General features: G+C 47.2%; 1 protein-coding gene across 1 annotated transcript in view; it reads left to right on the plus strand.

Annotated features, from left to right (window-relative positions):
• Positions 1-16,682, plus strand: part of XPO5 (exportin 5) — a 51,798-nt gene that overhangs the window by 2,395 nt on the left and 32,721 nt on the right. The window contains exons 2-12 of the mRNA XM_082252011.1: positions 2,237-2,358; positions 4,226-4,298; positions 5,059-5,196; positions 5,325-5,507; positions 5,633-5,659; positions 6,800-6,985; positions 7,289-7,365; positions 12,549-12,651; positions 12,737-12,820; positions 12,925-13,050; positions 15,613-15,703. Coding sequence (XP_082108137.1) covers positions 2,237-2,358; positions 4,226-4,298; positions 5,059-5,196; positions 5,325-5,507; positions 5,633-5,659; positions 6,800-6,985; positions 7,289-7,365; positions 12,549-12,651; positions 12,737-12,820; positions 12,925-13,050; positions 15,613-15,703 — 1,210 coding nt within the window. The remainder of the gene's footprint in view (positions 1-2,236; positions 2,359-4,225; positions 4,299-5,058; positions 5,197-5,324; positions 5,508-5,632; positions 5,660-6,799; positions 6,986-7,288; positions 7,366-12,548; positions 12,652-12,736; positions 12,821-12,924; positions 13,051-15,612; positions 15,704-16,682) is intronic.

Below are 16,682 nucleotides of genomic sequence, written 5' to 3' on the forward strand. Positions count from 1 at the left end.
TGGAGGAGGGGGGATACTGGGAGTACAGAGTATGGAGGAGGGGGGAGGGAATACTAGGAGTATGGAGGAGGGGGGATACTGGGAGTACAGAGTATGGAGGGGGGGGGGATACTGGGAGTACAGAGTATGGAGGGGGGGAATACTAGGAGTACAGAGTATGGAGGAGGGGGGATACTGGGAGTACAGATTATGGAGGAGGGGGGATACTGGGAGTACAGAGTATGGAGGAGGGGGGATACTGGGAGTACAGAGTATGGAGGGGGGGGAATACTGGGAGTACAGAGTATGGAAGAGGGGGGATACTGGGAGTACAGAGTATGGAGGAGGGGGGATACTGGGAGTACAGAGTATGGAGGAGGGGGGATACTGGGAGTACAGAGTATGGAGGAGGGGGGATACTGGGAGTACAGAGTATGGAGGAGGGGGGATACTGGGAGTACAGAGTATGGAGGGGGGGGGATACTAGGAGTACAGAGTAAGGAGGGGGGGGGAATACTAGGAGTACAGAGTATGGAGGGGGGGGGGATACTGGGAGTACAGAGTATGGAGGGGGGGAATACTGGGAGTACAGAGTATGGAGGGGGGGGGAATACTAGGAGTATGGAGGAGGGGGGATACTGGGAGTACAGAGTATGGAGGAGGAGGGGGGATACTGGGAGTACAGAGTATGGAGGAGGAGGAGGGGGGATACTGGGAGTACAGAGTATGGAGTAGGGGGGATACTGGGAGTACAGAGTATGGAGGAGGGGGGGATACTGGGAGTACAGAGTATGGAGGAGGGGGGATACTGGAAGTACAGAGTATGGAGGGGGGGGGGAATACTGGGAGTACAGAGTATGGAGGAGGGGGGAGGGAATACTAGGAGTATGGAGGAGGGGGGATACTGGGAGTACAGAGTATGGAGGGGGGGGGATACTGGGAGTACAGAGTATGGAGGGGGAGGGAATACTAGGAGTACAGAGTATGGAGGAGGGGGGATACTGGGAGTACAGAGTATGGAGGAGGGGGGATACTGGGAGTACAGAGTATGGAGGAGGGGGGATACTGGGAGTACAGAGTATGGAGGAGGGGGATACTGGGAGTACAGAGTATGGAGGAGGGGGGATACTGGGAGTACAGAGTATGGAGGAGGGGGGAGGGAATACTAGGAGTATGGAGGAGGGGGGATACTGGGAGTACAGAGTATGGAGGAGGGGGGATACTGGGAGTACAGAGTATGGAGGGGGGGGATACTGGGAGTACAGAGTATGGAGGGGGGGAATACTAGGAGTACAGAGTATGGAGGAGGGGGGATACTGGGAGTACAGAGTATGGAGGAGGGGGGATACTGGGAGTACAGAGTATGGAGGAGGGGGGATACTGGGAGCACAGAGTATGGAGGGGGGGATACAGGGAGTACAGAGTATGGAAGAGGGGGGATACTGGGAGTACAGAGTATGGAGGGGGGGGGGGAATACTAGGAGTACAGAGTATGGAGGAGGGGGGATACTGGGAGTACAGAGTATGGAGGAGGGGGGATACTGGGAGTACAGAATGTGGAGGAGGGGAGAGGATACTGGGAGTACAGAGTGTGGAGGAGGGGATACTGGGATTACTGAGTGTGGAGGAGGGGGGGGATACTAGGAGTTCAGAGTATGGAGGAGGGGGGGATACTGGAGTACAGACTATGGAGGAGGAGGGGGGATACTGGGAGTACAGAGTGTGGAGGAGTAGGGGGGACACTCGGAGTACAGAGTGTGGCGGGGGGATACTGGGAGTATAGAGTGTGGAGGGGGGGGTTACTGAGAGTACAGTGTGTGGAGGAGGGGGGATACTAGGAGTACAGGGTGTGGAGGAGGAGGGGGGGATACTGGAGTACAGAGTGTGGAGGAAGAGGGGGGATACTGGAGTACAGAGTGTGGAGGAAGAGGGGGGGATACTGGAGTACAGAGTGTGGAGGAGGAGGGGGGATACTGGGAGTACAGAGTGTGGAGGAGGGGGGATACAGGGAGTGCAGAATGTGGGGCAGGGGGGGATACTGGTATAGTGGAGGAGGAGCGGGGTACCAGTGATGTGGAATGTGGAGGGGGTATACTGGGGACGTATTGTATAAAGAAGGGGATTCTAGGGATACAAGTTAAGGCAGCAGAGGTGGCGTTTGGAATTTTATGCACAGCAGTGGAGTTGATGGTGTAGAGCAGAAGGAAGTGAATTGGACTATAAAGCTCATGCGTATATTTTGTATTTCTCTCTACAGTTCTGTGAGGACTTCAAGGAAACTTGCCCCATGTGTGTGCCCTGCGGTCTGCAGCTGGCAGAGAAGACTCAGCCACCCGTCATCAGGCACTTTGGTCTGCAGGTTTTGGAGCATGTAGTCAAGTAAGGAACATCTCCTGCGTTTGGTTGGGTCAGTTTTGTTGTTGGGACACCCAGGATTCTGTATATATATATAGTGTGGTGTACGGTCTGTGTACAGCCGGCGCACTGTGTATGCTGTTGAGGATTTGGGTTGTGCACCTGCTTTGCGTTCACCTCGGGTTCTGCATGAGTGGCGGAGTGTTGCAGAGCCGGTGTACTGAGTCTGCGGTTTGCATCAATGCTGCTAATCTTGTCATTCATGGCTGGGTGACTCCTACTCACTCAGGAAACCCCGCATCTAATCTTCCTAAAAAGTTTATTTTAAGTTTTGGCTAGTGTTTTAATTTTGTTGTTTTTATTTTTTTTATTGATTAGTTATAACAGAAAAGGGATAGATGGGATGCTGTCAGCCCATTCACACATTCATTGGTGTTACATTTCCGATGTGTATAGAAGTATAAAATAAATATTCATTTCTGAGTGATTGGATACCTTGAAGCAGAACTCCAGCCAGAAATAAGGCCTCCTGCACAGGGACTCATGCACAAGAGCCTCGTATCTCCTGTGTGCTGAGGTGTAAAATCCCCAACGGCTTCTCCACCGAGACGAGCGACTGGCTGTGCTCTAGGAAAACGCAGGGGCCTCTGCGTTGGTGTTTATAAACCTTGATCAATGTTTTATAAACAATGCTACTTTGTATTGCTCTCCCTTTGAACAGACAGGCAATAGAGAGATACAAAGTACGTTTATAAACGTTGTTCAGGCTGGAGATGGATACAATGTAACATTTTCTATAAACAATGAGCAGATAGATATAGAAAGATACAAAGTAACATTGTTTATAAACCTTGATCAGAGAGAGATTGTTTGTAAACATTGATCAGACAGATATAAAAAGATACAAGGTAACATTGTTTATAAAACATTGATCAGAGATAGAGAGATACAAAGTAACATTGTTCTTAAATATTGATCAGACAGATATAGCAAGATGCAAAGTAACATTGTTTATAAACATCGATCTTCGGTAGAGAGATACAAAGTAACATTGTTTATAAACATTGATCAGAGGAAGAGAGATACAAATTAACATTTTTTTATAAACATTGATCAGACAGTAATAGATACAAAATTGTTTATAAACAAAGTTCAGATGGGAAATTGAGAGATACAAATTAACATTGTTACTTTTGTAGCTACTCTGTTTCATATGTTTTCTGCAGCTCAAAGGGGTGAGCTTAAGGCTCCATTCACACCGGATCGCGAGCGGAATCGGCACGATTCCAAATCGCTGTCATCTGACACCTCTGCAATGCCATTACTTCTTAATGGCACACAAATTGGGCCATGATTTTGCAGCGATTGTCGTGCAGTGAGTCACGATGCTTGTTGCTCAAAAAGGAACACAAGCTTCTTTTGGGTGACCGTTTCGTGCGTTGCGAGTTGCCGCGAGGCAATTGCAGCCAAATCACGATGCGATTGAGATGCCATTAGAAGTAATAGCATTGCAAACACGTCTTGCAGCGATTTGGAATTGCGGCAATTCCGCCCACAATCGGGTGTGAATGGAGCCTTAATCTATGGATGTCAAACAACCTGACAAGTAAAAATGTCTGGCAGGATCAACAGGTATTTATTTTTACTTTTCAAAGGGATATAACAAAATGTTTCTCATGGTATATTTGACAGGCCGAAAGGAAGCAAAAAAGATAAATGCCTCATTAGAAGAGGGTATATGCATTTATATGGAAGTTTTGTTTGATTTTCACTCCTCCTGCTGTGTATGGTGAACTTACAGTGGGGTATCCTGTTGTATGACCTTATTATATTCTTCTACTACCCAGGGAGCAGAGAAATCCTCATGTCTGTGTGTCTTCCTTCATTGCAGGTTCCGCTGGAATGCCATGGCGCGAGAGGAGAAGGTGTGTCTGAAGGACAGTGTGATGGGCCTCATCGCTGGTGTAAGTCTTCTCCACTGCTTACTGCCATATACCGCCAGTGACTAGAGAAGGTTGGACCCCATACAGCCCTCAATGTGACGTATTTTAGGTTCTCCTATGGGTTTGTTGTCATATTATGGACTTGGCTATATGACTTCTAGGCCCCTACCACAATCACCCACCAGGGTCTCCCCACCCATATAGCAGGCATTTGGGGTGCCTTATGTTCTTCTATATTCTCTACTTACTTTTTAAGGATGTTGCCTTCTGAATCCCCGCTGATAATGCTACATAACAGCTCACTTTCAGAATGTTTGACAATCACAGAAGAAGTGATTTACGAACCTGGCCTTCCGTTTTTGTCAAATTCTGTTCATCCACCTTAAAGTGTAAGTTCCAGAAAATCCCGCTATACTATAGCTCCTCCTTTTGGAAATAGAGAAGGTCTCCTCTTTACAGGTACAACTATTGGGGGTCCTCTCCAGATAAACCTCTGGCCCCTCTTTTTTCTCTCTGTCCTGCCGCTTGCAGAACGGGGGTTGAATTTCACGATAATGCGCCCTCTTGAGGCAGCTCTGGACCGTTCAAACCGTGCGCATTAACAATGCATCTCCCTCTGGCTCCAGCTTAGTAGTGGCCACTCCGGGCTGATATTAGCATCCAGTACGAGCCAATACACATTTCGAGTAACATCTATGGAAGATCTTAGTCCCATGATGGTCCTCTACTGTATCATGTAAAGAAGTTTCAGTCTGAGTTTGACACTTTAAATCCTCTGCAGGGTATTCGCCCCATCCTGGAAGAAGAGGGTCACATCAAGGATGTGTTGGCCAGGATTGTGGTAGAGATGATAAAGCGGGAATGGCCTCAGCACTGGCCAGACATGCTGAACGAGCTGGACACTCTCACCAAGAATGGGGTAAAGAGCCTAAATGTGTGTTCAGTCCCTTCTTCTGTATACCTAATGTGCTCACAGTTCTGCCCATTGAGAGACGGGGGTCGGAAAATGTGGGACTTTGTGTGTGACACCCCATCTTATTTCTGCAGGAAGTGCAAACAGAGCTGGTCATGTTCATCCTCTTGCGACTGGCAGAAGACGTGGTGACCTTTCAGACTCTTCCGACCCAGCGGCGGAGGGACATCCAGTCTACTATGACACAAAACATGGACAAGCTCTTCACCTTCATGCTGGGAATCCTGGCAGACAGCGTGCACCATTATCAGCAGCTGGTATGTTTGCTAGAAATTTTCGTATCCTATTTATATTGGAGGATTTACCTGAAAACTAAACATTTCAGATAAAAATATGAGATTTCGTCCTCATCTCTAATGTTCTCTGTGCTTATTTATTGCAGAAAGGAGACCCCACACAGAAGGACAAGGTGAGGACAGCCTGCATAGCAAAGAATACCATCACCCGTGTGCCCATCCCAACCCGCTTCCCTTCATGCAGATGTCTCCCTTTCCTCCCTTCCATTCCATCCTTGGCTCCTCTCTCTTCTATTACGTGCCCTCCTACGTTCCTTCTATTACTGGCCCCCTCCTTTGCAACTTGGCAACCTCCCTTTTATCACTGGCCCCCATCTCTTCATTGCCTCTCGCCTTCATTCCCACCTCCCTTTCATTGCCTTCCCCTTGTTCCCTACCTTTCATTGCCTTCCCCTTGTTCCCTCCCTTTCATTGCCTTCCCCTTGTTCCCTCCCTTTTATCGGCCGGCCCCTTGTCTCCTGTCTTTTATTGTCCGGCCCCCTTGTCCCCTTCCCTTTTATCGGCCGGCCCCCTTGTCCCCTTCCCTTTTATCGGCCGGCCCCCTTGTCCCCTTCCCTTTTATCGGCCGGCCCCCTTGTCCCCTTCAATTTTATCGGCTGGCCCCCTTGTCCCCTTCCCTTTTATCGGCCGGCCCCCTTGTCCCCTTCCCTTTTTATAGGCCGACCCCCCTTGTCCCCTTCCCTTTTTATAGGCCGACCCCCCTTGTCCTCTTGCCTTTTTATAGGCCGACCCCCCTTGTCCTCTTGCCTTTTTATAGGCCGACCCCCTTGTCTCCTTGCCTTTTTATAGGCCGACCCCCTTGTCTCCTTGCCTTTTTATAGGCCGACCCCCTTGTCTCCTTGCCTTTTTATAGGTCGACCCCCTTGTCCCCTTGCCTTTTTATAGGCCGACCCCCCTTGTCCCCTTGCCTTTTTATAGGCCGACCCCCCTTGTCCCCTTGCCTTTTTATAGGCCGACCCCCTTGTCCCCTTGCCTTTTTATAGGCCGAACCCCTTGTCCCCTTGCCTTTTTATAGGCCGAACCCCTTGTCCCCTTGCCTTTTTATCGGCCGAACCCCTTGTCCCCTTGCCTTTTTATCGGCCGGCCCCTTGCCTTTTTATCGGCCGGCCCCTTGTCCCCTTGCCTTTTTATCGGCCGGCCTCTTTCCTACACTTCCCTACTATCTCTGAACCCCCTTCTTTTTTTTTTCCATGCCACTCCCTATCATTATTGTTGGTCTTCCTGCTGTTCTCATGTGTCCAATGTTGTTTCAGTGCCAGGGACTGTGCCGGGTGGCGTTGGCAACTCTAAACACGCTGGCAGGATACATCGATTGGGTGTCCATCAGTCATATTACTGCCCAGGACTGTAAGCTGCTGCAGATGTTGTGCCTTCTGCTGGCTGAGGAGGATCTGCAGGTGGAGGCAGCAGAGTGTCTGCTCATCGCTGTCAGCAGGAAGGTAAGAGGATGTTCCATGTCTGCTATGGAGTCTATACGATCTTTCCCTTTACAGTGAGCAAGTGCAGATATTCTATCATACATCATGAAAAGGGTCTGAGAGGTGCCAGGCATCTGATGGTAATTTGTCTTCCCGCAGTGGTGGTGCGTACCGGCATCCTGCTTTTTTTTTTTTTTTCCTGATAAAAGTAAAAATAATTGTCTAGCACCTTTCCAATGACTTTCCTGTTTTAGTGCTGCAGGGCTTTAATTTATTGTGAACACGGGATTGTACCAGTAACATGAGTGATTGTTCTTTGTACAGGGCAAGTTGGAGGACCGAACACCTCTTCTCAACCTCTTCGCAGACAGTCCCATGCACTATATCATGACGGCTGCCCAGTGAGTATAAACTCAAATCACTACTACTTCATACACACGCACTACACTACTACTACATTCACACGCGCTGCACTACATTATTACTACATTCACACGCACTACGCTACTACACACACACACACACACACACACACACACACACACACACACACTACTACTACTACTACTTTCACACGCACTACGCTACTACTGCTACTACATTCACACGCACTACTCTACTACACACACACACACACACACACACACACACACACACACACACACACTACTACTACTTTCACACGCACTACGCTACTACTGCTACTACATTCACACGCACTACTCTACTACACACACACACACACACACACACACACTACTACTACTTTCACACGCACTACGCTACTACTGCTACTACATTCACACGCACTACGCTACTACTGCTACTACATTCACACGCACTACGCTACTACTGCTACTACATTCACACGCACTACGCTACTACTGCTACTACATTCACACGCACTACGCTACTACTGCTACTACATTCGCACTACACTACTACTACTGCTACTACTACATTCACACGCACTACACTGCTACTGCTACTACTATATACGCACTGCATTTCTACTGCTACTACATTCACACGCACTAGACTACTACTGCTACTACATTCGCACTACACTGCTACTACTACATTCACACACACTACACTACTGCTGCTACTACATTCACACGCACTACACTACTACTGCTACTACTATATACGCACTGCATTACTACTGCTACTACATTCACACACACTACACTACTACTGCTACTACATTCGCACTACACTGCTACTACTACATTCACACACACTCCGCTACTACTGCTACTACTATATACGCACTGCACTACTACTGCTACTACATTCACACGCACTGCACTACTACTGCTACTACATTCACACGCACTACTACTACTGCTACTACTACATTCACACGCATTACACTACTACTACTACTGCTGCTACTACATTCACACGCACTACACTACTACAACTACTGCTGCTACTACATTCACACTCACTACACTACTACTACTGCTGCTACTACATTCACTACTACTATATGCGCACTGCACTACTACTGCTACTACATTCACACGCACTACACTACTACTACTGCTACTACTACACCCATTACTACTACTACTACTGCTGCTGCTACTACATTCACACACACTACGCTACTACTACTACTACATTCACACGCACTACACTACTACAACTACTGCTGCTACTACATTCACACGCACTACACTACTACTGCTACTACTATATGCGCACTGCACTACTACTGCTACTACATTCACACGCACTACACTACTACTACTGCTAATACTACATAAACATGCACTACACTGCTACTACTACTACTACTACTACATCATACACACTCTACTACAACTACATACACACTCTACTACTACTACTACTATTACATACACACGTGCTGCTACTACATGCGTGCTACACTGCTATGTCCCTGCTGTGTCCCTTTTGCCTCCTTGCTCTTCAATGCTTTAGGCCACTGCCCCTCCTGCCCACCCCTTGTCCCAGCTCTGTCTCCAAATGCCGCTAACAGAATATCCAGAGGAGATTTATAATGTCAGATTACAGGTAAATACTATGTGGAGGGGTGATGGAACATCCAAATTAGATGCTGCAAGTCACAAGGATGCTTTTATTAGAGTTTTGGCTAGGAGACTGTAGCTCATCTTTTTACAACCAGGTTATATACAGCTACCTTCAAGTGACTGGACACCGGTATACAAAGGCTTCAAGGATATCCCCCCCTTTATAACTTTCATAAAGTATCCTCTTGCACCTTGCAGACCTACTTTACTTGGTGTGAGTTGAGGTACGTTTTCATCCTAAAAAATGACTCCATGGGTTGTATTTTGTCCTTTCTTCAGTCTAGTCTGGACCAACATTCTGCCTTCTATAGCAATAAAAGACAAATCTCGGCCTTGAGCGTTATGTTTCGGAGACCACTGGCCTCACACTCTCCAGTTAAGCGGTCTCTAAACTGCGGCCTCGGGGGGCCGCTGTTCGTCCCAGTAACAACACATTTTCTACTCCCACTGGCCTCAGTCAGGACAGTATACTGGCTTTGTTTAGAAAGTTTGGAGACTCCTGGTCTAGTTAAGACTTTTGTCCAGTTAGTAGGTATTTGCTAAGCGGATTAGACAAGTTTTCGGTAGAGCCTAAAGTGTGAAGGATCGGGTTCCTCCCGTCATTTCCTGGCTGGAGGGCATCCAGCATCATCTAACCTGACTGTCCCTGCCCACTCCTTTCATTCATTGGATTTAAGTTCTTTCCACCTTGGAGGCTCAGCATCACATGTGGGATTTACCTAGGGTGGTCCACATGCAAATACAGCCTACTATAGAAAACCCACCTCTCCAGACTGACATTCACCCATCCAAGGCATTTTATTGTTTGCATAGCACCTTCCAAGGGCCAGCCTATTGCCTACATCAGGGCAGAGTGCTCTTGAGAGGAGTACCAAGGCAGAGTGCTTTGATGTTTTCAGGAAGCTTCTTAAAGGCACCCTGCCAGCCCCTCCCAGCAGCCATGATCTGTCTGCACTGCATAGAGAAGTACAGAGACTCTGTTATAACATCATCAGGTTTAAGCCTCGGGTCACACTGATGCAGTGCGGGATTCACAGCGATTCCTGTGCATTTCCTGCACCGCTTTAAAATCACACTTCGTTCATGCAAACTGCTGCAGGTGTCAATGTTAAAGGCAGAACGTTTTTTTTTTTTTTTTTTCTTATTTTATTGAATTCTATGCATTAAGATAAAAAAAAAAAAAGCCTCCTGTGTATAGCAGCCCCCCTAATACTTATCTGAGCCCCGTCTCTATCCAGCGATGTCCACAAGTCCCTTGTCCTCTCCCTCATAATTGTCTGAGGCACAGCAGCGGCGCCATTGGCTCCTGCTGCTGTCAATTTAGCCAATCGGGAGAGAGGGGGCGGGGCCGAACAGCTGCTCTGTGTGTGAATGAACATGCAGAGCTGCAGCTTGGCTCGGGTGCCCTCATAGCAAACTGCTTACTGTGGGGGCTCTCGACAGGAGGGAGGAGCCAGGAGCAGTGAAGATGGACCTGAGAAGAGGATGATCCGGGCTGCCCTGTGCAAAACCAACTGCACAGAGGAGTTTGTTTGTTACTTAAAAAAAAAAAAAAACACTTTACAATAATTTTAAGTCAACGACACCGCAAAAAATGGCCTTAAAACACAGCGCGATTGGCGAAATCAGATCGCATTGGTGTGACCATGCGATCCAAATCCAGCGCAGCAAAAAAACGTGCTTGCGCCTTTTACGTGCAGTGTGATTTGAGACATATACAAAATGAATAGGCTCAAATCGCACTGGAAAGAATCACATGTGATTTGAACAGGAAATTAAAAGGAAGGGTTGGGACTTTAGATGAGAGGCATGACACAACTGGCAGGTCAATAATAGCGCATTTATTGATACATGGAGTATACAAACATATAAATACATAGTGTGAAATCAGTATAGTGACAAAGCTCGTAAGAGGTCCCCAAATCCAGGTTCATATAAAACCAACATGGTAACGTATAACAAGGTTAAAATGTTGATAGAGAAAGATCATGACATCAAGCAGACTCGACGCATTTCGTGGACTTATATTGCCACTTCCTCAGGAGTATATGCATGACATGGGTCTACAAAAAATATAGAAGTGTAAGAAATACCAACAATGATGATTAGTCGAAACTGGAAAAGGGAAAAAGGGGAGGAGGGGGGCAAAGCCCCCAAATTCCCAAAACGTACATATCAGCTCTAACTGCAACTGGCGCTGGAGGCAGGGCCCAATCCTGGGTGAACAGGAATGCAGTGCAGTTCCCGTCCAAATCTCATGCGGCTTCCTGTATCGCATCAGTGTGAACCAGCACTAAAATGAGGTATTTAATGAAAGCAAGTTTTATTTAACCACTTGCCGACTGCCATCAGTATATTTACGTCGGCAGTCAGCCCCTCACAGGCAAAGCGACGTAGGGATACATCGCTAGCCTGTGAGGGTCTAGGGAGCACGCGCCGCAGGAGGCGTGCTCCCGCGCAGTCACGGTCCCCCGCGCGTCTGCCCGGTGGACCCGATGTCCGCCGGTCACTTGCGATTGTGAGTGACAGTGGGAGAAAGGCAGGCGGCTAATGTAAACAAGCCGCCTGCCATTCTCCCCTGTGTAGGAATAGTGATCATACGGTTCTACTATGTAGGACCGTTGATCACTGTTCCTACACCTCAAGCCACAGCCAATCAGTTAGAATCACGCCCCTAGGGACACACATAACCCCTCCCTCTCAAAAAGTTAACCCCTTCACTGCCAGTGTCATTTTACAGTAACAGTGCATATGTATAGCACTGATTACTGCAGTAATGTCACTGGTAACCCCAAAAATGTCAGTCAAGGAACCGATCTGTCCTCCGCCGCAATGTCGCAGTACCGCAAAAAAAAATCGCAGATCGACGCCATTACGCGTTAAAAAAAAAAAAAATTACAAAAATCTTTCCCTTTGTTAGTAAACGCGATAACTTTTGTGCAAACCAATCAAAATACGCTTTTTGCGATTTTTTTTTTTTTTTTTTTTTTTTTTTTTTTTTTTTTTTTTTTTTTTACCAAACATATGTAGCATAAAACAAATTGGCCTAAAATGTTAAAAAATTTTGATTTTTTTACAATTTTTTTTTGGGAATTTCATATAAAAAAATGTGAAAAATATTGTTATTTTTGCAAAATTGACGCTCTTTTTTTGTTTATAGCGCATGATCAAAAAATCGCACAGGTGATCAAATACCACCAAAAGAAAGCTCTGTTTGTGGGAAAAAAAGGATATCAGTCATTTAGGTACAGCGTCGCACGACCGCGCAATTGTCCGCTAAAGTCACGCAGTGCCGAATCGCAAAATAGGCCCTGGTCAGGAAGGGGGTAAAATCTTCCGGGGCTTAAGTGGTTAAAAAAAAAAAAAAATGTTGTTAGTGTGTTGATGAGAAGGGAAGGAGAAATCAGGGAAGGCAAAATAAAGTTTTTCCAAAGTCTTAGTCCCAGTTGTCGCCACAAACGCATATATAGGCCACACCCCTCTCCTGCTCTGACCGGTTTCCTTCTCTGTCTCCTCACCAGGAAGGCTCACGGGGAAGGCTTACAGGAGAAGCGCTATGTTTTCCTGAAGAGGCTCTGTCAAGTGGTGTGCGCTCTGGGCAGCCAGCTGTACGCCCTGACGGCGGTAAGAATTGAACCTGGTCTTTGTGACATTTCACTTATTGAACCCAGATCTCCTAATCCTCCCCCCTCATCTTCCTTCCTCCCAGTCTCCTGAGAATAAGATCAAGATACCGATGACTTTCGACAAATACCTGAAATCTCTACTGGATTTCACTTCACATCCCAGCCAGGTGAGAAAACGCCGCTCTACCCGAATGTCTCTCAACTGAACTCTGCACATTTTGGAAAGGCTCTGGTGCTAATTTATTTTTATTTATTTTTATTTTTTTTTTAGTTTCTGAAATCTTCCACCATGATGACGTGGGGGTCTCTCTTCAGACACGAATTACTATCGAAGGACAATGCTCTCCAGGCCATGGTCCCAGAATTTCTGCGAGTTTCTATGAGCAATGTGGTCAGGGTGAGTTCTAGATAGGAACTTTGTTCCTCTAAAATCTGTATGTCACTGAATGTTCTTCTTATGAAGAGGACCTAAACCTTTAACCACTTGCCGACTGCGCTCTGGGAGGGCGTCCTATGATGGCCTCCTGTGATTGCGCCTGCTGCAGGGCGCAGGCGGCGCGCTCTGTGATCAGTGTCCGGACACTGCTGGTCACAGTTTGAGGTAAAAAGCCAATCAGCCGCTCTTTACTCTGTAATCAGCTGTGTCCAATGACAGCTGATGTAAATAGAAGCCGGTTATCAGCATTCCTTTCCTCATGCTCAAAACATGAGGAGAGGAGAGCCAATAACTGGCTTCTCTAAAAGAGACATGCACACTGATAATCAGGGCACTGAGTTCCACCAACAGTGCCCACCAATCCCTTTTTATCAATGAAGCCTCATCAGTACCCACCAATGCCTTTTCATCAATGAAGCCTCATCAGTATCCACCAATGCCTTTACTACCTCTTTAAAGTGGAGTTCCAGTCACCATAATCAGTTTTTATCTAAAAGCACCCCCATGATTGGCACAGATTGTACATTACTATCTGGATACTGTTGCAAATGTATTTATGTGTGTATTTTTTTTAATCTGGAAAAAATTACCTGATCTCAGGAGCAGGCAGGGGGCCATCGTAGTTCTGGGCATCATGTCTATTTCCTGGATTAGGTGCAGCTGGCTACCCAGCATGCACCTCCCGATCTCACGCCTACGCAATGTCTGATTGCTGGTTGACATAGCGATGGCAGTGAGAGTTCCCGCCCTGTTTGTATGGCAACCTGTCAATCAAAAGAGAATCAGGCGATTCCCTTTGACTTCTGGGATCGATGACGCTGATATCTGGACATTATTTAATAAAAAAATGAATATCCATTTAGAGCTGCAATGCAGATGGGCATGTGAGTAAAAGCAACTTGCAAATATGGGTGGAACCCTGCTTTAAAAGTGTGACAGCTGAAAATTGGCCTGGGCAGGAAGGGGGTAAAAGTGGCCCAGTAGGCAAGTGGTTAAAGAAGTATGGATAAAGCTAATTTGGCCTTACTTCTCTTATGGATCACAGGAGTTCAGTTAGTTCCTGCACTCCTGTGACCTGTTTTCAGCCAAAAGCGGGTTAAAGTCTGTCACTCAGCCAGGCCAGGCTCATGATTGATCCTGACTGTACAGTTGGGATCCGTTCAGATGCCTGGACTGGCAGCTGGCTCAGCCTCTTGGCGAGCTCCTGGAAGACTGAGCCAGCCACTGTCACCCCCCAGAGGCAGCCATCAATCAGCCAGTTGGGTGGATCTGGACAATATTGCAATGGCCTGCTAAAATTGGATTCTGGGTCACGGGAGAATGAAAGTAAAGTGTACTCCTGTGACCCACTAGAGAAGTATGGCCAAAAAAGTAAACTCCGACCCCTGGGCCGACTTGGGTTGAGCAGTACTTTTTGGGCTTTCCAGGAGGTGGGGCAGGCTTTCGTACCTGCTCCCCTTGGGGGTTGCCCCTTAGCTGTACCAGTCCAAGTTCTAAGCAATGTTTGTGTCTTCCCTCCCTTTCTCCCTCTTCTCTCTCTTTCCTTCCTCTTAACTTCCCCTCTTTCTTTTTCCTCTCCCCCTTTTCCCCCTTTATTGCTTAGCCTAAATTGCACTTTCCTTGGGACATTGGTCCTCTGGGGCTGCCCCACCTCGGTCTTTGGGTTCCCTTGGCTTCCCGGGACCCTATCGGGCTGAGGTTGACTGGGGTGGGGGGGGGGGGGGGGAGCATGTATGGATTCTCAGATGTTATATTTAGCAATTTTTTTTTTTTTTTTGCTTGCCCTTACACCCCCCATTGTGTTATGTTTTGCATGGCAACTAGTTCATACAACTGTGGACTTTATTGCACTGTCAGTTTATATCACTGTTGCCTATGTTTAGGCTCCCTCCCTTTTTTCTTTTCTTATACTGTTGTATGTTATTGCAAAAATCTTTCTAATAAAAACTATTGAAATAAAAAACAAAAAAAAAAGTAAACTCCAGGTTAAGCATAATGGGGAAATTTACTAAAAGTGGTGCACTCAGATTCTGGGGCAGCTGTGCATGGTAGCCAATCAGCTTCTAACTTCAACGTGTTCAATTAAACTTTTACAATAAAACCTGGTAGCTGATTAGTTTCTATGCAGAGCTGCACTAGATTTTGCACCATGCAGTTTTAGTAAATATATCCTATAGTGTCTAAGTACAAAACCCCCTTGTGTCCTTATTTGAATTTTGGTGCCTGTGTGTATTTCTTCCAAATCTGTGCAGGAGTCCAGCTAAAGAGGTTTGCTATGGAGCCTAAAATAAGTCGGTAATAGCAGCTCCCCATGTTTGTTCTGGTTGGTTTTCTTGAAGCTCAAGCCCTTTGACATCTGTTGAAGATCAGATGTGCTGGGCACACACTGAGGTCAAAGGAAGTTGGGCAGATGTCCTCAATACACAGTTTTCAGCAGTTTCTCCTGTGTGTTTCAGTTGTGGAGGTTTGGAGGAACCTCCTTTGTGTGTTTTCTAACATCTCCACATTTTCACTCCTTTCCAGGTGGGTTTCCCTTCCAAGAACAACAGTCCCAGCTGTGAATATTCCCGACTCGACTTTGATAGTGATGAGGATTTTGTAACCTTCTTCAACTGTGAGTTAAATGTTACCACTCTGTCTTGGGTTAGTGAGGGGTCCTTTCTGCTCCAGTCAGTAAATGGAGCAGAAAGGACCCCCACTAACCCACATTTACTGACTGGAGCAGAAAGGACCCCCACTAACCCACATTTACTGACTGGAGCAGAAAGGACCCCCACTAACCCACCTTTACTGACTGGAGCAGAAAGGACCCCCACTAACCCACCTTTACTGACTGGAGCAGAAAGGACCCCCACTAACCCACCTTTACTGACTGGAGCAGAAAGGACCCCCACTAACCCACCTTTACTGACCGGAGCAGAAAGGACCCCCACTAACCCACCTTACTAACCGAAGCATAAAGGTCCCCTCCCACTAACCCACCTTTACTGACTGGAGCATAAAGGTCCCCTCCCACTAACCCACCTTTACTGACTGGAGCAGAAAGGTCCCCCCCACTAACCCACCTTTACTGACTGGAGCAGAAAGGTCCCCCCCACTAACCCACATTTACTGACTGGAGCAGAAAGGACCCCTACTAACCCACATTTACTGACTGGAGCAGAAAGGACCCCCACTAACCCACCTTTACTGACTGGAGCAGAAAGGACCCCCACTAACCCACCTTTACTGACTGGAGCAGAAAGGACCCCCACTAACCCACCTTTACTGACTGGAGCAGAAAGGACCCCCATTAACCCACCTTTACTGACTGGAGCAGAAAGGACCCCCACTAACCCACCTTACTAACTGGAGCATAAAGGTCCCCTCCCACTAACCCACCTTTACTGACTGGAGCAGAAAGGTCCCCTCCCACTAACCCACCTTTACTGACTGGAGCAGAAAGGTCCCCCCCACTAACCCACATTTACTGACTGGAGCAGAAAGGTCCCCCCCACTAACCCACCTTTACTGACTGGAGCAGAAAGGACCCCTACTAACCCACAGTCAGTAAATGGGTGGGTCCTTTTTGCTCTGGTCAGTAAAGGTGGGTT

This window comes from Pelophylax lessonae (genome assembly GCF_965119305.1).
Source record: "Pelophylax lessonae genome assembly, chromosome: 3".
Lineage (NCBI taxonomy): Eukaryota > Metazoa > Chordata > Amphibia > Anura > Ranidae > Pelophylax > Pelophylax lessonae.